This window comes from Bidens hawaiensis, unplaced genomic scaffold, assembly GCF_021521415.1.
Source record: "Bidens hawaiensis isolate Kalapana, Puna unplaced genomic scaffold, B.hawaiensis_p1.1 tig00032812_1, whole genome shotgun sequence".
Taxonomy (NCBI): Eukaryota; Viridiplantae; Streptophyta; class Magnoliopsida; order Asterales; family Asteraceae; genus Bidens; species Bidens hawaiensis.
The window spans coordinates 103,317-125,763 of NW_027495606.1; the positions used below are offsets into that span (position 1 = coordinate 103,317).

Sequence of the window (22,447 nt, forward strand, 5' to 3'; positions counted from 1 at the left end):
ATTTCCCTTACAGAACAGATCAATAACCTGACGCTATTCTTTGTGTGAAATCTTATGTTCAAGGGCCTTACAAACGATGAAGAATATCAACTAGAATCTGAGGGTGCACATGACGCTTCCAAGTTTAAGGTTTGACAATGTGACCTTTTGGCATGCAATAGCCATGATAAGATATGTTTTATGTAGCTTGTATTGCTTATGCTTTTTTCTATATAATTACTGATCGGTTTATTCAATGGTTTCTTTTCTTTTTCTCTCTAAAGATTTTAGAGCTCAATGGCCAGATTGAGAAGGGAAAAGGAATTCTAGCATCTTTGGAAAACCTTGACTACACTAGAAAAAGGTACTGCGAGGATACTTGGAGTTGCAAGTGGTTTGACTGTTCTTTGACTGCTATTAATTATATTCTTTACCTAAAACACGCAGATTTGAAAGGTTTGTAAAGATGGAGTACGCGTTGACCGGACTTGAAGTCATTGAATATGATGGAAACCGAATCAGTTTGTGTATAAAAACATATGTTCCTGAAGTAGAAATGGCTGAGCAGAATCATGAGTTGGCTGTAGAACTTTTGGATGGCACATTGGAACTAAAGAATGCTGAGGTATTATTGTTTGTGTATTAATAAGTGAAATGGTGCTTTACAGACTTTTTCAAAATTGCTAATGTTAATTCTTATATACCATTTTATGGTTCTAACTTATGACACTACATTGTTTAGATTTTTCCAAATGATGTGTATATTGCTGAAATTACTGATGCTGCGCAGTCAATTGCGTAAGTTACTTCAACTTTTACTTTTGATTTTAGTTTGCATGTCAAGTTATGATGATGATCGTATCATATGTATTAGACACACTGCTTATGTGGATCTTAATCATGTTGAAAATACTAAAAATAGATGCTCGTCTAACAAACATTGCCACATAAGGAAATACTTTCTTTTAGCAGCCATAGCAGCACTTTGCTTTAAATGTTATCATACTTATGCCAGAGGTGAGAACCATTTGTATAATTCGGATGGCATTTATGGGTAACAAGTAAAATTCAATATTCTTAGCTAATAGCAAAGACGGGCTAATTGTTGTGTAATGTTTGTTCAAATGCTTACTATGTCCCAATCGTTTTTATGTAACAGAAAACATAGTGTTATTTTAGATATCCAGTATTGTAGTTTTTGATCATATATAATACATTAACTTGCGTAACATAAAACGTAAGGACGGAAAAGTGTTGGTGGGTTGGCATGACATGACCCCCACATAAAAGATACCTGTTTTGATTCAAGCTGGCAGCCTGGCAGTGTCAACCTATATGGACAGGAATGCGTCAATTCGGCTAGTAATGTAGTATATTGGTGCATGCTTTTAACTGAGAATGGAATTGGTTAATTGTGCTAAAACTCGCCATCCTGACACTGTTTTAAATGGGTTTACTTAACAGAAGTTGTACTTTTTTACTGGCATGGTTTTGTAATCTAATCTAGGACACTAACTTCATACATAAATTATAGAGAGGACAAAACACCATTGGTAGCTTGGCCCACATAGAGAGATGACCTGTTTTGACCCAATTCCATTTTACCTGTTACCCAATCACACCTTCAGTCTTCATCTCCTTTTTGCCATTTCTACACTCTACATATGATGCAGCTTTTTTGCCATTTCTACACTCTACATATGATATTTTATTCTTACGGTTACAGGCACCGCATTTCTCTTCTTCCAATGCCTGAGAAGACCTCATTAGAATGGTTTGTACAAAGAGTTCAAGAGAAAATTGTTTTAAGAACCTTGAGGAAATCTTTGGTTAAAGCTGCAAGCAAGTCAAGGTGAGCTTTCTGGGGAAACTCGTTGTTCGTTTTAGGAAAATTGTTGAAACAATCCTGTGGACTTTTGTTGAATTCTCAAATAAGGCCCTAGAATTTAGTTTTACATTTCTCGACTTTTAAAACTTCCCTGCCTTGTTTTATGGACATAAAGTTTGTACTTTTGCGTAACTAAATTCTTGAAACTTTTTAAGACTTGAAACAAAAGGTGTTTTTTGCACGATTAAGTCTAAAGATTGTTAGGGCTCTGGTCAAGATTTAAAAGTCTACGAACTTTATTATTCAAAAATAAAGTCCAGAGATTTATGTGCAAACTCAATAAAGCTCCACAGTTTTTTTGCTGATCATTGGTCTTTATTTGTTATATACTTGTTTTACTAGTTTATTACTTTATTTATATTTTTTTCGGTAAAGTTGGCCACTTAAATGTGTTGGTTTGAATATAGACACTTCATTGAGTATGTTGACAAAGATGAGATAATAATAGCTCATCTGGTGGATGGAGTTGAAGCTTGTATAAAAGCATCACCAGGGTGGCCAATTACCAGTTCTCCCTTAAAGCTACTATCCTTAAAGGCTTCAAGTCAATCTTCAAAGGAGGTTACTTTCAGCTTTCTTTGCAAAGTTGAGGTTAGCTATGCATATCTCGTCATGTTTATTAGGAATTATCTGATAGTCGAGATGGTAATTTCAGCCTACTCATCTAAAAACGGGTTATAAACTCTCTCTAACGGAGTAATAGTGCATTAGTTAGTAGGTATTTATAAACCTAAACAGGACAGAAGTGTTAAAATGCCATCATTGTGATGCTGGGTGTGTTTTGCTTTAACATATTTGAAGTATCATATCTTGGTTTCAAAGTTAAAACTTTTATAACAGAATATAAACTTTAGCTGGCTAATAATCTTTGTTCTTTCAGGAAAGGGTGAATTCCTTAGACGTACAAGTATGCCAGAACCTTTCTACATTTGTGGATGCAATTGAAGAAATTTTCACACAAAGAATGCGTATCGAAATCCAATCCGATAGCAGCATCGACAAATGATGTATGTTCCATATCATTTTATAAAATTAAAATTGATCTGCCCAAGACTAGTTGCTACTTAATTTGTAACAAATGAATTAACCTTGATGGTTTTTGATTCTGTAAAGGTTGGCGTGTTAAGGTTTCATAGGTTGCTAGGGGTGGGGTGGTAGCTCATGTCAGGTTTCAGGCTGACCTGAATACGGACCCAACCCAAATTTGGCCAATTAGTTAATCGTGTCCAAAAGTTTGGACTCTAGCCCGGACATGCTTCAACATGTGTAGCCCATACACAATTATCACGTGTCAAATGGGTTAGCGAAATTTTTTGACAAATTACATAACTGGTGTTCATGTAGTCTGTTAAAAGAGTAAAATAGTTACTTTATGCAATCTTAACCACTTTCTTTATGGGAGTTAGTGTTACAACTCAAGCATCTTATAAAATTAAAATCATATATCTAAAAATATGGAACTTTTAAAGTTTGATCTCAAGTATGTTACTTTTATTAAATCATAGTGACAATTTTCGTAATCAACTCATTGTAGTAAATCATGAGGTGTTTAGTATTCAAGCCGGATTGTGAAGAATGGCTGAATCAGCCCATATGATGTGGTGATGTGGGTGATTGAGGTTGGTTGAATAAATGGTGGGGCTTACCTTCTTTGCGCGTTAATCGCCGTCGTGGATAAAACGTTCAGAGGCAAAAAGACTTTTGTGGGCAACATCCATAGTGGTGTTTAGGCGTTAGTGGGGTACCACTTGTGTTGGCCATCACCCCACTACACATGGCCTTATATTCTAGTGCATATTATAAGTGTTGTTTTGGAATTCGGCCTAAACTATTTACACAGTGTACCCCTTAAGTTTCATTTAGTTAAAGAATTAACCACAAGATCTTTGCATATGATAATCCTTAAATTCTATAATTAACCCACACACATGTTTACATATAGTAACCCCTCAACTTTCATTCAATTACATCATTAACCCCATAACCTTTTAACATGAAAGAGATTCAAGTTAAGTTTGATGAAAAGTAGAGAAATACAAGGGGTTAATTGTAAATCTACAGAAGAAGAAAGAAATATATAGCAAGTAACTACTGATCATATATATATTTTCCCCCAAATGAAATGAAATCAGAACCCTAGAAATCATGGTGATGTCAATTGAAAGCAGCAGCAGCAGCAGCAGCAGCAGCAATCAGAAGCAACAAAAGACGACTGACGATCCTACGCTTCTGCAGGAGATCGTGGTCGAAATCCTCTCAAGACTCCCGGTCGAATCGCTCTTGCGTTGCACCTCCGTTTGCAAATCATGGTACTCCTTAATCTCCGATCCTCATTTCGTCAAATCCCATCTCAATTTATCAAAAAGCAACAGCCTTTATGCACACCATCGGCTCATTTACAGCACCGTGCCGAAAATTAACCTCAAAAGCTGTAACCTTTATCATCTCTTGTATCCTGTTGGTTCCGTTAATTCCGTCGAGCTTGATTATCCGATGAAGCACCCTAGGAAGTCTGTTTGGGTTGTCGGTTCGTGTAACGGGCTGGTCTGTGTAGCTATTGAGGAAGATGCTTTGTTTATATGGAACCCGAGCACTAGGAGGTCGAGTCGGTTGCTGTATTGTGGACGGAAGGCGCAGCCGGGGTGTTATGTGTTGTACGGGTTTGGGTATGAAGAGGCGGGTGGTGATTATAAGGTGGTTGAGATTTCGTGCGTGTTTAAAGACAGGGCCAAGTATTGTACTACGGTTAGGGTGTACTCGCTGAAGCGTGGGAATTGGAAGAAGATTGGTGCCTTTCCACATGGGATTCCGTTGGATGATTCTGGTAAATTTGCGAATGGGGCGTTGCATTGGGCGGCTAGTAAGGACTTCGGGTCGACGTATTCGTGGATGGTTGTTTCTTTGGATCTAGCGAGCGAGACGTATGGTGAAGTATTGCAGCCTGTGTATGGTGAAGGTGATAAGGATTTGACGTTGGGGGCGTTAGGGGAAAGTTTGTGTGTGCTTTGTAATTATCGTGGTAGTCGAGCGGAGTTGTGGGTGATGAAGGTTTATGGGGTGAGAGACTCTTGGACTAAGTTGGTGTCCATCCCGTACTTGACGGATCCTGGGAGGGATCAGTTTTCTGTGCCTTTTGTTATTTCAAAAGATGGGAAGATGTTGTTGCTGTTCGGGTCGAAGTTGATTGTGTATGATTCCAAGAATAGTTCATCCTCGGTGATTCAGAACGTTGATGAATGTCTCGAAGCATGTACCGTTGTTGAGAGTTTGGTTTCACCCGATGCCCCCAACAGACCTTGGAGATAGGTGAACTTTGCTCTTCTTTCACTTTTGTCTTAGCTGTAGTTATTTGGATGCTGTCTACTTTTTTCTTACCTGGAAGTCCCGTTTACTGTTAGAAGTTTGCATGCAGATTACATGTTTTGACTTCTGAATAGACTCAAGTTCTTGCAATGTTAACATGCAATTGGGCCATTTAATGTGCTTCTAACTTGACAAAATGAGAGGAATACAAATTTGCATTTTATTCAAGGGTGTGGTTGAATAGTTATAATGTTACATGGACATATGTAGTTGCTAATAGTTGTAATGATTACGTTGAACTTATATGCAACCTTAATTGCAAAAGTATGAACTTTCTCGGATTGTTTAGGATTCAAACAGACTCTTAGGTGAACAAATTTAAAGTGCAGTAAGGATATTAATACATGAGGTAACGTGGTTTACTTAATCAATGTGATATTGCTACAATACTTGTTAATGAAAGTATTATATGCAGGTTGCATTGGCCCGTGCTTGAACTGATGGTCAATGGGTTTTGTTGTTGGCAGTATAAATAACCAAGAAAGGGGATGATGACCATTACTATTACTGGAAGCTAATCTTGGTGTAATAATATTTGGTGGTAATGCAGGAATCTGTGTTTGTGCATTTGAGAAGCTGTACTCTTTTCTTTTATATCTTTTGCTATTCTTGTATGTTTGTTCTGACTTGTGTTCAGAAACTTGTTATGCAAAGCTCAACTTCGTTTTTATTTTACTTGTTAAAAAAGCAGTCTGTCTATACACACATCAAACTAGTGGGTGACCCGCGCTTTACGGCGGGTTCATAAGAGTTAAATCTAGCTCAGCTTGCCTTAAAAACATTTTTTTTTGAACGGGCAACGACCGAATGGCAAAAGATAACCTCATACGCCTGTGATCATATCTTTTGTTTCGGGGAAAACTCAAACTCGAAGGCCACTAATGTGAAACCCGGATCGGATTCCAACTTGAGACCTGCAGTCTCCACTCTTCAGCCCAAATCTTCACTTCCCCTGTGATACTAGTTGAGCTAAAGCTTGTTGGTACCTTAAACACTAATTATATTTGGACATTATTATTGTTATTAAATATGAATTGTTACCCATGATCTAAATGGTCTAGTGTTATGATGTCCACCCTTAAAAATGGAGGTGGTGGGTTGAAATCCTTGCAAGTGCAAGATTTGGAAGGATTTTAGGTGGAAATAAAATTTGCTGTAAAAAAAAATATAGATATGCATTAGATATGCATTAATTAATAAATAATGTATACTAATTAGTGTTACAAAGATATTTTTTCCTATTGAAAAAAAAAACTATTACTTAAATTGAATGCATGAAATGCTAGAATGTATATATTAAAATTTGTAAAACTTTAAAAATCTAATATAGCATAATAAAATTTCTCATTGCAAGTGTCTCCTCCTTATATCTTATCATTATTTTCCTGTCTCTCTGTCCTATTAAATACACCTCTATTTTTAATAATTAATAACTTTTTAAAGAAAATACTATATCTACTAATAAAAACATATGTATTTTAAATTATTCCTTATTTTAGAAAACCTTGAAATGCAATCCTCTTTTTTTTAGTCATATAGTGATTACCTATGACCTAGTGGTTACCCTGTTATCCATCCAAAAATGATATTATGGGTTTAAACTATTACAATTGCAAGGTTAAACATAACATATGGTAAATGTATTTCCAAAATTTTTGAACATGTTTTGAAAACTAAAAAGTCTCTTTTTCTAGCAATATTAGTTTAGTTTAGTTTTTCAAAGATTAACTGCATGTGGTTTGGAAGTCGCATGTTTGGAAGCTAACACCACTAGAAGAGGAGAGACTAGCGTGACGTTAATGAGATTCTTATATACCACTTTAATTTTTGTTCACTCGCCGATGTGGGATTTTCTTTATCAATTTATTTCTTTAATATCCGATATCAAACTCGCTATTTTGAGCATCAATATTTCATCTTCCCAAACTCAGTTTTGGACATATTGTAACTTGTTGCGAAGGTCTCATCAAGACGAACGCTTATAAATGTTTAATGTTAATTAAAAAAAATCACATTTTCAACTAATCATATTAGGATAAAATATAGTGTTTATATCAAGACAGAAGGAAAATGGGCAACAAATTGTGTGCGAGGAAATCACATTTTCAACTATGCATGACCCGTGGGACTTGGCTAAGTAGCTCCATAACTTTGGGTGCGAGGAAACCAAAAGTGTCAAATGCAAAAGGTATAGATACATGTTGGTTGTCAATACAAACTTTCCCAAGTTTAGTCACTTTGCATGAAGCAGCTTTTAGAGCAACCTGCCCGACCGTGAAACCACAGCTCCCAAAGCCCACCCAAGCGAAAACCTCTGTTAGATTTGCAGATGCATGTTTTGCCTCATCACCCGGTGCGACCGAAACTAAATGCTGGGGGTAGAAATCGTGCCTGGGTCACATGGAAGGATGAGCTATTAATTTAAAAATAGTTGATAAACAATTGGTGGATGGATATCTGGTTCATGGTTTAAAATGAAAGTATAAAAAAGTGTAGGTACATTTATTTGATGGTCAAAAATAAAATAGAAAACGACACCAATTGACTTCCTAAACATAAAATCTGGATTAGATTTTTGTTGTCTCTTGATTGTAGCCAGCCTCTAAACATCAACAATGGCATTGGCTGCCCCTCCTCCTTTATGAATATTTGGCAGGTATTTTTGTTGCTAGGCCCAAATGATCTTCATCATTTAATGCAGGATTTGCATAGAGATGAATCTGCAAATTATGGCTTCAATAATTAATTAATAATTAAACCACCCTGGCTCATGAACCAAACATTCTGTTTATATGCTGCATTGAGACAATAATAATTATGACACCAGGTAGTTCTCATGCGAATAACGTCATAGATGTATACTCTTGCATACGCAATGTTTCCGTTCAGACAGGTGAAGAGTTTTCCCCTGAATTTCTCCGTGAACGATTAGAGCGCCAAACCACCGACGAATCATTTCACGACACAACCGCAAGAACAGACCAGAATCAGCAATATCATGCGTATGAGAATGCTAGTGCTTCAGAATATGTTCCAACAGAGGTGGAGAAAAACACATATAATGATCATGGCCATCATCAACCATACCCGTGTTATAATAGAAATAACTCTTTTTCGGGGAAATTAAAATTTTTATGCAGTTTTGGTGGGAAGATATTGCCAAGGCCAAGTGATGGGAAGCTTAGGTATGTGGGAGGTGAGACCAGGATTATATCTATTAACAAAAACCTTAGTTATCAACAACTCATAAAGAAACATTTTCCATATGGAACCAACCTCATATAATCAAGTACCAGCTTCCCGACGAAGATCTTGATGCGCTTATATCCAGGGACGGATTTATTCATGTGAGTACCGGGTCAAGCGAACCAGGTGTTTTTCGAACCGTAGTGGAGCATTTAATAGCGACTTTTTTAGCGAACCATGTGTTTCTGGGCTGAACCATATATATAATTCGTTTCAAATATATACATAAAACATATACTGGCTTAGTGGCAAGGCGTGCATTGTGTTTGAGTGCAGACCCGGGTTCGAGTCTCACACAAGACACAACCTTATTTTTTTTTGCCTTTTTCTTTTGTGCTCTATTACCCTTGTAAACCTTTCTTAAAAACCCTAAACACCCCCAATTTCCCTCACTGTCTGTCTGTCCACCTCTACCGTAGAGAAAGAAACTCGCCGAGACGCCGACCACCTCACAGTCACACAGACAGACGCCGACCACCTCCAAATCTCCAATTCCATCTGTAGCTCCCACAAATTAAAAACCCTAAATCCACAATACACATCCTCCGGCCTCCGCGTTCGCCGACGGTGACGACTCCGACACTCACAGTCACACAGTCACACCAGAAACTCGCCGTCGCCGTCTCACCGATAGTCCGATACCCTCCGGCAGTCCGGCCTCCGCGTTCAGGTGCGTTCCCGAATCCCGCCCCTTTTGTAGTTCGTTAGAATGAGACTTTTGATGATTGAGTGTTCAAAAAAGATGTTAGTTTTTTAGGGCTTTGAATTTTATTTTTGCTTTTACAGAACTTAAATTTGATAGATTATGGACCGTTTTTTATCGAGAAGGCCACGAGACCCTTCACCATCTAGTAGTAATAATCTGGCAAGAGTCGAATTGGATGATCTTCCATGGGATCCTTCAGATCGAAAGCCGATTTCATCATATCATCCTAATCAAAAAGATGAAATTAGAAGAACATATTTGCTAAGAGGGCCATGTCAACATATTGGGCATAATTTCCCGCAACGAGATTTTGCTAACTTGGCCACTACATTGCTAATGTGAAAGAAGATTCGAGGTTTGACAATCTTAAAGGGGTAAGTGATCTTGCAAAAATGATGGTGGAAACAAGAAAACACATTGATTATCCGTTGGTTTATCGTTTAATAAAATTGTCACTAGTTCTACCGGTTGCAACGGCTAGTGTTGAAAGAAGTTTTTCTTCAATGAAGCATGTGAAGACGGAACTACGTAATAGGATGGGTGACGGGTACATGAATGATTCTTGCATTTGCTACATTGAAAGAGAGTTTTTACTACAAGTTTCGATCGAAGATGTAATGCAACGCTTTCAAAAGATGAAAACTCGTAAAGAACAACTATAAGGTTAGTTTTTTTTTTATTTCGAAAGATTATCGTTTTTAAGTCCCGTGTTTTTTTAGTTTCTAATGATGATGTTTTTTAGTTATTATATCGTTTTTTATTATATGATTAATCTTTCTTGACCCGAACCGTTAAACCAATCCGAATCGTCAACCCGACCCAATTTTTTTATACGCGTTCTTATATATTTAGAGCATCTTAAAATAGCGAACCAGATAAAAAAAAATTCTAAATCCGTCACTGCTTATATCCGTGTGTTCCAATGAGGATTTGCAGCATATGATTGAGGAATACGATGAGCTGGAGAAGTCTTCTCAAAGGTTAAGAATATTTCTCGCGTCTTTAAACGAGCCCGAGGGCCCCTCTTCTTATGATTCAAGATCCGTTGCGCAAAGCGAGAGTGACTACGAGTATGTAATTTCGGTAAATGGCATGACAAGGCCAAGCCTTAGTAAGAGTTCTAGTAAAGACAACCTTGAAGGAGGTAGAATGACGCCGAATGTACAGTCAGCGCCAACTCGAATGGTAGAGCAAGTGAACCAACCCACGTATGAAAATGGACAACAATTAGGCAGGTATTCAGGACAATTTGGATGTGGAGATCATTCGGATTTTAGCAAGCAGTACATTGCATGGGAAGAGGACATGATAACGTGGACCGAGCCGCAGAATTTAAACTTTGGCTCTGATTCAAGGGGGGCACTAGAAACTCAATATGCCAAATCACAAGCTACTATTTTAGATAATATTAATCATTCTATTAGTAGGACACCAAGCAGTGATTTAATGTCTGATATGTCTTCAAGATTGCAGCATATTACATCTCAGGACAATGACATGCTAAGCTCAAACTTGAATGGGAGAAATCATTGTAGCAATGACTTAGAAATTCTAAATTATAACATTTTCTCTCCAGTTAGTAGCGATGTTTCTCGTATTGAGAGCTTCGAAGTTAGTCTTGGTGGCAAAAGCCTATCACATAACTCAAACTGTGATTTGCCAGATTTTCTGTTTTGGTTGAAGATGTAACTAATAATCTGCCACCTGGCATCCCTTCATCAACGAAAGTGGTGCCATGCATACTAGAAGAACCGAATTCTGCAGTCACTTCCCAGTTTGCCAATGCGGTAATTTAGTTATGAATGCTCGTGTTTATCAGTTAATATTTGTTTCCTAAAATTAATTTTGTTTCGCCTTTTTTAGGATGTTGTGCATGAGAATAGACTGAATGTTGAGCTTGTTAGTAGTAAGGTAATAGCTGAAGTGGAAGCAGGGATACATGGTCTGCGGGTAATTATTATTATTATTATTATTATTATTATTGTTACAACTACAATTTGTTAATATGACCAAGATAAACTGTGCAGATAATAAAAAATGGTGACCTTGAAGAACTTCGTGAGCTAGGATCGGGTACGTTTGGAACTGTTTATCACGGGAAATGGAGGGGAACGGATGTTGCTATCAAGAGGATAAGAAAAAGCTGTTTTGCAGGGAAATCATCGGAACAAGAACGCTTGGTAATTAATTGTTTCTATTTGTGAGAATAGTATAAGAAGACTTACACATGATTTTTTTCTTTGACAGACCAAAGACTTTTGGAGGGAAGCCCAAATGCTGTCAAATCTTCATCACCCAAATGTGGTGGCATTATATGGTGTGGTGCCAGATGGGCCCGGGGGTACATTATCTACTGTTACCGAGTACATGACTAACGGGTCACTTAAGCATGTTCTGTTAAAAAACAACAGGTGACCGTTGCTTTTTGATTGAAATATATAATTAAACTTATATAAAGAATATATATATATATATATATATATATATGTTGTTGTTGTAGAGCGCTTGATTGGCGGAAGAAGCTGATTATTGCACAAGATGCTGCAATTGGCATGGAGTACCTGCATTTGAAGAAAATTATTCATTTTGATCTGAAATGTGAAAACTTGCTTGTGAGTCTTGGAGATCCTCATAGACCTATATGCAAGGTAAAGATTTATGTTATTATATATATTGTTTTTCTCAAAGACTATAAAACAAAAAAGGATTGTTACCATATACTGACTGGGACTTGGATTGTTAGGTTGGTGATTTTGGTTTATCAAGAATTAAACGAAACACATTTGTTTCCGGTGGTGTAAGGGGAACACTTCCATGGATGGCTCCAGAGCTTCTAAATGGTAGCAGTACTCGGGTTTCTGAAAAAGTAAGGACAAAATTGTAATTATAAATAGAAGCTAGCTGCTGCTATTGGTTTTAGTTATTTAATTTGTGGTTTGTGGCAGGTAGATGTATTCTCATTTGGGATTGCAATGTGGGAAATTTTGACTGAAGAAGAGCCTTATGCAGATTTGCATTATGGTGCCATCATAGGTAATAATAGTTTCCTTAAAGAGTGTATTTTTTTAAAATAGAATATGAATGAAATGCATATATATATGTGTGTGTTTTAAGGGGGGATTGTGAGCAATATGTTGCGGCCTACTATCCCGGAGCAATGCGACGAGAGATGGAAAGGTTTAATGGAGGAATGCTGGTCACATGATCCAGCAGACAGGCCCACATTCACAGAGATAACAAACAAGCTACAACTAATGTCAATGGCTTCACATTCAAAAAGACAAAATAATAATAATAATAATAATAATAATAATAATAATAATAATAATAATAATAATAATAATAATAATGCTGCAAAAGATTTGATGGTCAAAATTCTATAAACACATATACGTGCTATGCTGTTGTTGATGTTCCTGACAAAAATCGTAGAAACTATTTCTTCTAACTCCATGCATTGCCTAGTATTATGAATTTTGGTCTTGCTATAACTTGTTTATTAAATACTAATGTGTAACTTAATTACATAGAGTTTAGTCACTAGTGTGATGCATAGATAGTTACACATGTCTTATGAAAAAGATTCATGTGAAATTGAGATATCTTCATATGTACTATAACAATGTTAAAGTTTAGTGACCAGTAAATTTTGTTCGTCCTTGGAAATTAGCCCATCATAAATTTATGTGTGAGAACAAAACAAAACAATTTTAGTTTAAATTTACGCTTCATTCTCTATCACTATTCTATTATTGTATTAAGTTGGGAACTCTATCTTGATATAGAGTTTATCTTTGTTAAAGAATATGCTATGAAAATGAATATGCTATGACGGTTAAAGAATTCAATAAATTTCTTAGAAAAAGAGTGAGATTTGCCAAGCGACCTAGAGATGTCACCATAAAAGTGAGCTTATATTCTCTTTGATTTGAGCATGGTATTGCTATAGTTTTTTTAAAGCACATGTTACATGATTACCCGTCGCATCGTTCAGACGCCCATCTAGTCCTTGCAAATGCAAAGGTAAGCGGATTTCATGTGTAAAAGAAATGATTAGTGTAAAATAAAATGTTGGTAAGAAAAGTGATACAAATAGAAGAGTTCATTGCAGTTTTGACCCCACTACGTACGCTGGAAGATAATTTGGTTCATGAGGAATCACATGATCGGTTTGGTCACCGGAGAAATAGATATTGATATTAGCACTGCCATTACCAGATGGCTTGGTGACTTAGAGCTTGAAGATGGGGATTGTATGAACGGAGAAAGGAGTTGCAAATCCATGACGCCACCTTCACAACCACCAGAACCCCTTCACGACCACCCGACTTTTGATTTTGGGAGATGGTGGATTAGGAGCCTTATATGTATTTGAACAAATAGAATTAAACGTTGATCAATAATCATTTTATTCCAGTTGGTTGCGTTTGTTGTACTTGATATGGTTAGACCCGGGTTCAAAACCCACGGGGCACGGTTTTATTAATTATTTTATTTGAAGGGAAATCTTTTAACAGAACGAGGGTTTAATTTGCTTATATTTAATAACCATAAGATCGAAAATTGCAAGTATATCATGGTTTTTTCACATAAACAACATAAACACTAACTTTGGGACTTTTGATTGTAAGAAAATGATCAACACATGGGCCAAAACTTCAATTAACCTTAAAAAAACAAATAAACAAAATCACAAATAAGTCAATCTGGATAATTAATTATACTTTAAGGGTCGGGTGATCCTACAAAGGGAAACAAAAAATGAGAAGGATTTGTGGCCACAAAAAAAATCCTTAAAAAATAATAAAAAATAAAATATAATATCATAACTCAAAATTTAAAAAATAATAAAAAAGTAAAAAAAACAATAATGTTTCTCCCGTCTTTCTCGTGCTAAAAAAAGACACAATTTTGAGAAAAAATGATTATTATGTCTTTTATTTATAAATGTGTTTTTTGTTTATTTTCGTCATTGATTATGTCTTATTTTTCCTTGATATTGTGTTATATTACTCAATATTGTGTTATATTTTGTAATTTATTGTGTTATATTTTGTGATTTATTGTGTCTTTTATTATTTATAATTGTGTATTTTGTTAATTTTCATCACTGTGTCTTTTTTCTTGGCATTATGTCTTTTCATTTTTTTTGAACGAGAACGACGGAGAAAACATTTTGGTTTTTAATTTTTTTTTTGTTTTTTATTTATATTTTGAGTTATATTTTTTATTATTTTTTTTTGAATTTTTTAGGGATTTTTTATGGCCACAAATCCTTCTCACACTTCTCATTTTTTTACCCTTTTGTATTTTAACTTTACCCATATTTTAATTGTTTAGAAAATTTTATAAACATTAATATATATATATATATATATAAATATAGGGGTAAGATCAAGTGAAAACTCATCTTATAGAGAAAACTTAAAAACTCCTAAAAAACTATTTTTAACTTTCTTTTAAAAAAAATTTTTAAGTTTCTTTTTTTTCCATTATTCTTATATGTTGTTATTAGTTCCAAAAAAAAAAAACCTTGTCAGTAATCTCGTCGGTGTAGTGCGCATGTGTAATAGTGTACATTACATATATGCAAAGGTGTTGTATTGCATAGAATACAACACTATTGCACATATTTGATACACACTGTTGTATATATGTAATGTAAGACTAATACGCACATCAAATACACATTAGTACGTATGTGTAATACAACATTAACGCATATGTGCACTACATCGACTTTTATTTTATTATTATATTTTTCCCATATAATACAACACTACTACACATATACAATACACAAAAATTGAATATATGCCATTAAATACTATTAAACTTAAAAATATACAGTAATACACATGTGTAATACAACGGTATCGCACAGTAATACGTATGTGCATTACAGCGGTTTTTTCTATTTTTTTATTTTTTTTATATTTTTCGAGCAAAGGGTAAGAAATTATAAGAATAATGGCAAAAACAGAATTTTGAAAATATTTTTTATTTTTAATTAAAATAATTTTATAAGAGTTTTTAAGTTTTATCTCTAAAGATGAGTTTTCTCTTGATACTCTACCTATATATATATATATATATATATATATATATATATATTCTAATAAAAAAAATAACTTGGAGCACGTGCCACTTGAAGATTCATTCCTAGTCTAACTTTTTCGTTTAAATTATTCTTCTATGATTAGTGAAAACATATTTATGTCATTTAATCAAACCATATCAATTCATTATTTAACCAAATAACTAATTATCTAAATTATAGGAATTAAAAATATACTAATAATTATGTTAATAAAATAAAAATACTCATATCTTTGATGAAATCAAAATTATATTTTTTTTATTAAATCAATTTATATGCACTTTTGAGTGTATGAGATGAATGTTGTAAAATTCAATGAAAAATATTTATAAGTTTAAGATATATAAAGACACGAATAAATTATGAATGAAGAGCAATTATATTATCATATATTCATTCAATCTTCTTGAAACCATGAAGTTTTCATTAATCTCTTTTGAAATTGTAATATAAAAGCATTTTTATTATGTTAATTTTATATATGATATTCTTTTTTACATCAATCGTAATGAAATATCTTATTATCTTTTATTAGAATTTGATACTCTATTAAAAAGTATAATTTCAACTTATAAAATCACCAGATGTATCTTTTTCGTGATTATAAAGAAATTGCAAGAGAATACACCATGTAATCTTATGAATATTCCATTTAAAAATATAATTTGAATTTATAAAATAATTTAATTTTATAAAATATAGGTTATTTTTTATATTTAAATCTTTAATTTCTATAACCTAATTGCATTTTTTTAGGTATCATATGTATCATACGGGTTCTAAAGCTAGTATATATATATATATATATATATATATATATATATATATATATAGGGAAAGTTAACATACAAATTAAATTAACGTGCTAAACGTGAGAATCAAGTAGAGTAATTATGTAATTACATCATAGCATAATTATGTAATTTTCTTCTATTCGGTATATATCCAAATTGTCGTTATTTTATTGATCATGTTTTTTTTAATCCAAGTCACACTTTTTTTTATTATCTAAATCGATATTTATCCAAATCATATTTTGTATTTTATCTGATTATTTTTTAATCTATCTTTTATTGAAAAGTTACAAATCTTTTTTTATTATTATTTTAATTTTTTTAATAATATTTTATGTTTAAGCAAATATGAGTTATGTGTAAGTGGAAACAAAATGAACTAACAATTTGTGCATGCGAATATGAGTTATATGTTAGTTTTAGTTACGAGCTGATGAAAATGAAAGAAACTAACAATATATATAGGAAATTTACACACCTACACAGAATTAACAATCTGCATAGGCAATTTGTAATACCATCTACACATTACATGTATATAAACATACACATAACAAAAGAACTATTTTTTTTATTTTGCACATAAAACTAAATATTATACATGGCAAAAATATCAATAACCTACATTTGTAACATTTCCATATGCACATAATTCGTAATGCCACTAACACAGTATATGAATTTGTGTAGGCAATACATGAATCTATGTAGACTAGATACACAAATCATTTGATGAATTATAAAGAAAATATTATTGTATTTAATTTATAATACTTTTTATTAAAAATAAATTAATGAAAATAAAATCTGAACAAATTGATTTTCTAACTTTGAGTTAATTGGTAATAAATATTAATTAAACGCTAATGATTCCATTTTGACTTTAAAAAACATATAAGGCACAACTATCATTTACATTAAAATAATGGTCAATAATATTCTTGTTAATTATAAGTTTGCCATTTCTATTTCGGATAATTGATTACAATAATCAATTGCTAAGATCTACTTATCGCATTTCTCATAATAATATTATTTCTTGCATAAACCATCTCCTAAATATGTATATATAAAAAATCACACATATTAAACAAAATTACTTAAGACAATTTATTATATATGATATTATATTTCTAGTTAACAAATATATGATATCATTTTTCAAAAGTTATACTAGCCTATGTCTCACCATCCTAAAACTCTATAAATAGCTTTGTTATGGATGAGAGTTTGCGGGAATATGATTGTTGTTTATTTTACAACAAAAACTAATTATTATTCAAACATTAAATATCAAACACACAAAAGCTTAACTAACCAAGATAAATAACTATATTTGATTTTAATGAAACTCTATAAAATTCATTAATACTTAAACATTAAATAACAAATGAGGAATATAATCAACTTAAATGAATACAAAAACATAATTATCTAAGACAATTTATCATATATGATATTAACTTTTAGTTAAAAAAGTGTATGATATGCATTTCAAATATTAACTATTTTTCTGACATTAAATAACAATTAAATGATATCAATGTAATTAACTTAACTAACTAAGATAATTGTATTTGATTTTAAAGGAACTTTTATAAAAAAATCATTTATATTTGTAACGTTAAATGAGGAACATAATTAACTAGCATTTAATGCTAAAGATTTCATATACAAAACGTTTGTATTTTAAGTGCTATAAAAGCACACCTTCAACAATAAACCATAAAACCAACACCCAACGTTCTCTTCTCTTCGTGATCAATATCACAGTCACGTTGAAGATGGAACGTCAAAATAAGCAAAAAATTGTCGTAATTATGGGGTCAACCGGCACTGGAAAATCGCGTCTCTCAATCGATCTAGCCAGTCGATTTTTTGACAACTCTGAGATTATCAACTGTGATAAGATGCAAGTATACAACGGACTTGATATTACCACCAACAAAGTCACAATGCAAGACCAATTCGGTGTTCCACATCACCTTCTTGGAGGTATTGACCCAACGAAGTTCGTGTTCACTGCTTCGGATTTCCGAAAAGTTGCATCCGAAATCATCTCTGAAATCAAATCCCGTCATGGATTACCTGTTGTTGTCGGAGGGTCAAGTTCGTTGATTTACTCACTTGTTGCAAATCACTACGACCCGAATTCGGATGTCTTCTTCAACGTGCATGGAATGGATCCGAGTACTTTGGAGTTACGTTACGCTTGTTGTTTCATATGGATCGACGTACACTTACCTGTTTTGAACAAGTATCTATCAAAGCGGGTAGAAGAAATGCTGGAGTCGGGTATGTTCGAGGAGTTACGAGAGTTCTTTAGCTCGGGGGAACATAAGAACGTGAAAGGGTCTGGTTTAGGCCAGTCAATCGGAGTACCTGAGTTCGAGGCCTATTTTAAGAAGTTTTCAAGTGACTGCATTGGTTCCGAGGGGCAGAAGGAAGCGTACAATGAGGCCGTGGGAAGGATTAAGAAAAACACGCATCAGCTTTCGAAAAAACAAGTGACTAAGATCCTACGACTTAGGGAGTTCGGGTGGGATGTAAAGAGAATCGATGCAACAGAAGCGTTCAGAGCGGCTATCGCGGAGAATAGTGATAGAGCAAAGGTGGAAGATATTTGGGAGAAACAGGTGGTGTTGCCTAGCATGAAGATTGTTAAGCAATTTTTGGACGGATGAATATTAGTTTTCCATTTTTGTACGAGCGTTGTTACTCCAAAGGGTTTATGTAGGTCGTCGCACGGATGCTCGACCAAAATGTTTTTAATAAGAACCCTTTTTTTCACTTATATGGATGGTTTATCGAGTGCATCCTAGAAAACATAAAAAGTAAATTACTTTTTGTGTTACCAGTTATCATACCCAAACCTAAGACGGAAATGCCGGGGCGTGAGCATGATTGTTCACAACTCGAAGATACCATCATGAATATAAATGACATCTATTTAATTATTTTATTTCAAAGAGTACACACAATTTTACAAATATGACAAACAATTCAAATAAGTAAATATAATCCGAGATAAACTTAAATAATGATTGTCTTCATTAAATCCTAAGGTCTTGTCTAGGTGTTCTTTTCACGTCAAACTTCAATTCAAAGCAACCTGCATATGTGTAGAAAATAACAGAGTTTGTCAACAACACATGTTGAGTGAGATGATCACCAATTTCAACACTAACAATAATATGTATATAATATATGATAAATGTTAAATGCGCAAACAAATATATGTGGGTTGTAATCAATCGAACCATACAAACCATAGACATGCTATTGTGCCATTAAATCGTTGCCAAGCGAATCGGGCATTGGTTACAATGACTGAGATTGTCGGTTTACCTTCGCCAAGCGAATCGGGCTCAGGCTACTATGACGGTCGTGTGATCATATTATAATGAGAATATGTTGGACCTCTCCGAATGCGATAAAGTAAACAATTAAACAAGTAGCAATTAGCATATAACATTTAATTGATATACACACAATGATTATGTTTGTGAGTTTGTGTATAATATATGATATAAAATATGAATAAGTACGTATATGTCCCAAAAACGTTTTAAAACAGTAAAATAGAGGGGAATGATCAAGCTCACCTTAGACTAAAGGCAAGTGAATACAATTACAATAAACGAGTTAAAGATTAAGTGAGTCATCCACTAATGCGTCAAACGAGATAAACAATCAGAACTTGAAACTTTGATATATGATAATATAAGTAAAAACGAACTCGCTTCCGCTGAAATCAATCTAAACGGATGTTTAGAACTCCAGTTATGTTAAATTTAAGATTTAAACGAGTCGGTACTGACCAGAATCCGAACAACGATTCGGAAATTGAGTTTTGGTCAGTAGCCTTAAAATTTTGTTACGAGAATAAAAGTCTTCTGGACCGAACGTTGAATCCGACCAGAAATATGAGAAAACGATTAGACAAACTTATTGACTGTTTTGCCCTTTAACGAGTTTTAAACGAATTGACCAGTCAACACCCTCTCGGTATTTCAAAACATGGACGATCGAGTTAAAAATGTTCTAGCTCCATCAGGTCTTGTATCAGATTAAGGATTAGCATATACTTGTGCCAACAAACCATAAGGATAACCACGTGAACCATCTTCCTCCTAGATGGTTTTGAGATCTCTCCTTCATGAATGGGCATTAAATTGTGGAAAGAAAAGACCTATATTGAGGGTAACCAACACCAAATACTCACCCATAGTCATATATAAAATGGTGTCAACTTTTCATAATTCAAGACTCTTGGTCAATGGCCCCTCTCAAAAACAATTTTTATAAGATTAAAGTACAATCTTGAAATCCTAATACCATGTTACAAACAAATGTTTTCACTTTCTCTTTATATCTCGAATGATAATATGTGACTGATAGATAGATACTTGAATTCACTTGCCCTAGGAGAAACAGTAGAGGAATTTTAATCGTGTGAAACCACTCGTGTTTGTTGTTGCTGAAATCGTTTAGAGAGGGTTGCATCGCTAAGTCTCTAGGATGATTTATATATATTTTATGATTATAGTGTTCAAGATAGTAGCACGTGCTATGTGGTTTGATGTTTAGAATCCAAAATGCATCCATTAAAATGTTATTGATGAAATGACTTAATTGGCATATGATTGATTTTTATTTGAAATTTTGTACTATTGTTTTATGATTTGATATTTAGAATAACAACTTGGTTTCTCATAGTTACTACCGATGGGTAGCAGTGTCATTAATAAATTGGTTGATATTTAGAATAACAACTTGGTTTCTCATGGTTACTACCGATGGGTAGCAGTGTCATTAATAAATTGCAACCAATTTAATTGTCATTAAACTGATTAATTTATCATTAAAGACGTTTGATACAATTTAACTCATATGTGTTATTAGTTAAATTCCTAAGGATATATTGTTTTAGGTTGAGAATTAAACTCATGTGATAGCTCAAACAAGTTTTTTAAACTTTGTATGTCTCGAAATCATTGAATCGTGATAAAAAAAACACGTTACAATATCCGACAAAAAAATACATGCTCTTGTTAGGTGCGAATCAGACTCGATGGTCATGATCGATAGAACGATTGCATGTGGAACAAACATATTTTTAGTGAAGACTATAAGGCCAAAAATGTGACTTGCGATATCAAAGTACGAAACCCGTTATATATATATTTAGGGTCAAGTTAATAATTAATGTTGGCGAGAAATCCGAACAAGAGACGAGAGCTTCGACACGCGTTCAAGTTTAAGAAGAAAGCTTCTAGAATGCCTTTTGTTTTGCTATAAATATGTCCTTGTTTGTCATTTATGTGTGTGTTTGTAAGGTGAAATCACCCACCCAAGGGGGGGCTCACCTTGGATGGGGTCGGTTTGTTTAATCTATTAACCGATAACAAGATCGTTCATATACTTTATATTTCTTGTTATGTCGTTTGATTTACCGCACCCGTCTCGAGCACTTATCAAGAACAAAGCCGTTCGTTGTCGGATCCGGTTTCGGGACCTACAATTGGTATCAGAGCGGGTCGAATCTTATGATTCAACTTTGTTCTTGATATTCGGATTCTATTTCCGCGATTACCCGAACCGAGACGTTAAAGACCCGGTGAAATTTGAAAATAAAGTTTCTAGATCTGGAAATAAAGTGGGAAATAAGCGTGTTTGATGCTTCTTCCGGATGTTCGGGATCTACAAGTGCCATATCCGGGCGTTTCAGGAATCGTTCCGTCATACGCCGAAAATCCGGCGACCCTACGGTCCTTCCCGGCGAAGATTGTAGAGATTGAAGATGTACATCAAACTCCGACACGAGTGTCGTTTATCTCTGTTTGTTCAAAGGAGGTGGGTATTTCGGTGATTAAAAAAACTGAGCCAGTAGCGAACGGTTACAGGTGGTATGTGTGGCGGCGGTTACAGGTGTTTACAACGGGTTCACCAGAAGCCAGTAGCGAACGGTGGCCGGAATTCGGTTTTCCAGCTTTGGGGTACACGGTAACGGTTGACGGCGGAAGAATCCGACGACCGGGGATCGGGGAGGTGATTTTGGTGGCCGGAAATTGGGTTCCCGTGTTTACGGTGGTTATGAAGGTGGCAGCGGCAAATGGCGGAAGACGGAGAGAGTACATGTAGAGGCGGTGGGCACTCACCGTTGATACACTTTTCCGGTGGTGGTTGGAGAGTAACTGGCCGGTTACGATTTTCCGGTGGGTACACTGGTGACGTGTTGAACGGTGACCAAGGACTGGTTTTGGAAGATGGATGTTCCGGTGTTGTGGCTGGCAGCAGTGATATCGCCGGCGGTTTTTCCGGTGAAAGGAATTTTCCGGCAGATTAATGTTGTTGGGGTTGGCGGCTAT

At 34.5% G+C, this 22,447-nt stretch overlaps 2 protein-coding genes and 2 pseudogenes across 2 annotated transcripts; all 4 read left to right on the forward strand.

Moving 5' to 3' along the window:
- Window positions 1-54: 54 nt before the first annotated feature.
- LOC143584117 (uncharacterized) lies at window positions 55-2,899 on the forward strand. The gene is made up of 7 exons (XM_077066237.1): window positions 55-129; window positions 264-343; window positions 427-604; window positions 722-777; window positions 1,706-1,831; window positions 2,275-2,458; window positions 2,748-2,899. The coding sequence occupies exons 1-7, from the start codon at window positions 55-57 to the stop codon at window positions 2,871-2,873; spliced, it is 825 nt and encodes a 274-aa protein (XP_076922352.1). The 3' UTR covers window positions 2,874-2,899.
- Window positions 2,900-4,012: 1,113 nt separating this feature from the next.
- Window positions 4,013-5,725, forward strand: LOC143584118 (F-box/kelch-repeat protein At3g23880-like). The gene is made up of 2 exons (XM_077066238.1): window positions 4,013-5,173; window positions 5,646-5,725. Exon 1 carries the CDS (start codon window positions 4,013-4,015, stop codon window positions 5,171-5,173), a length of 1,161 nt encoding a protein of 386 aa, XP_076922353.1. The 3' UTR covers window positions 5,646-5,725.
- A 2,322-nt stretch (window positions 5,726-8,047) lies between these two features.
- Window positions 8,048-12,565, forward strand: LOC143584120 (uncharacterized; annotated as a pseudogene).
- A 5,295-nt stretch (window positions 12,566-17,860) lies between these two features.
- LOC143584121 (adenylate isopentenyltransferase pseudogene) lies at window positions 17,861-18,760 on the forward strand (annotated as a pseudogene).
- Window positions 18,761-22,447: the final 3,687 nt, after the last annotated feature.

Bases quoted from the DNA above. Each gene is read 5' to 3' on its own strand.
- LOC143584117 (XM_077066237.1), top strand. From the start codon at position 55: ATGTTCAAGGGCCTTACAAACGATGAAGAATATCAACTAGAATCTGAG. The intron at 130-263 runs GTTTGACAATGT...TTCTCTCTAAAG, and splicing joins ATGACGCTTCCAAGTTTAAG to ATTTTAGAGCTCAATGGCCA. The intron at 778-1,705 runs GTAAGTTACTTC...TTACGGTTACAG, and splicing joins GATGCTGCGCAGTCAATTGC to GCACCGCATTTCTCTTCTTC.
- LOC143584118 (XM_077066238.1), top strand. From the start codon at position 4,013: ATGGTGATGTCAATTGAAAGCAGCAGCAGCAGCAGCAGCAGCAGCAAT.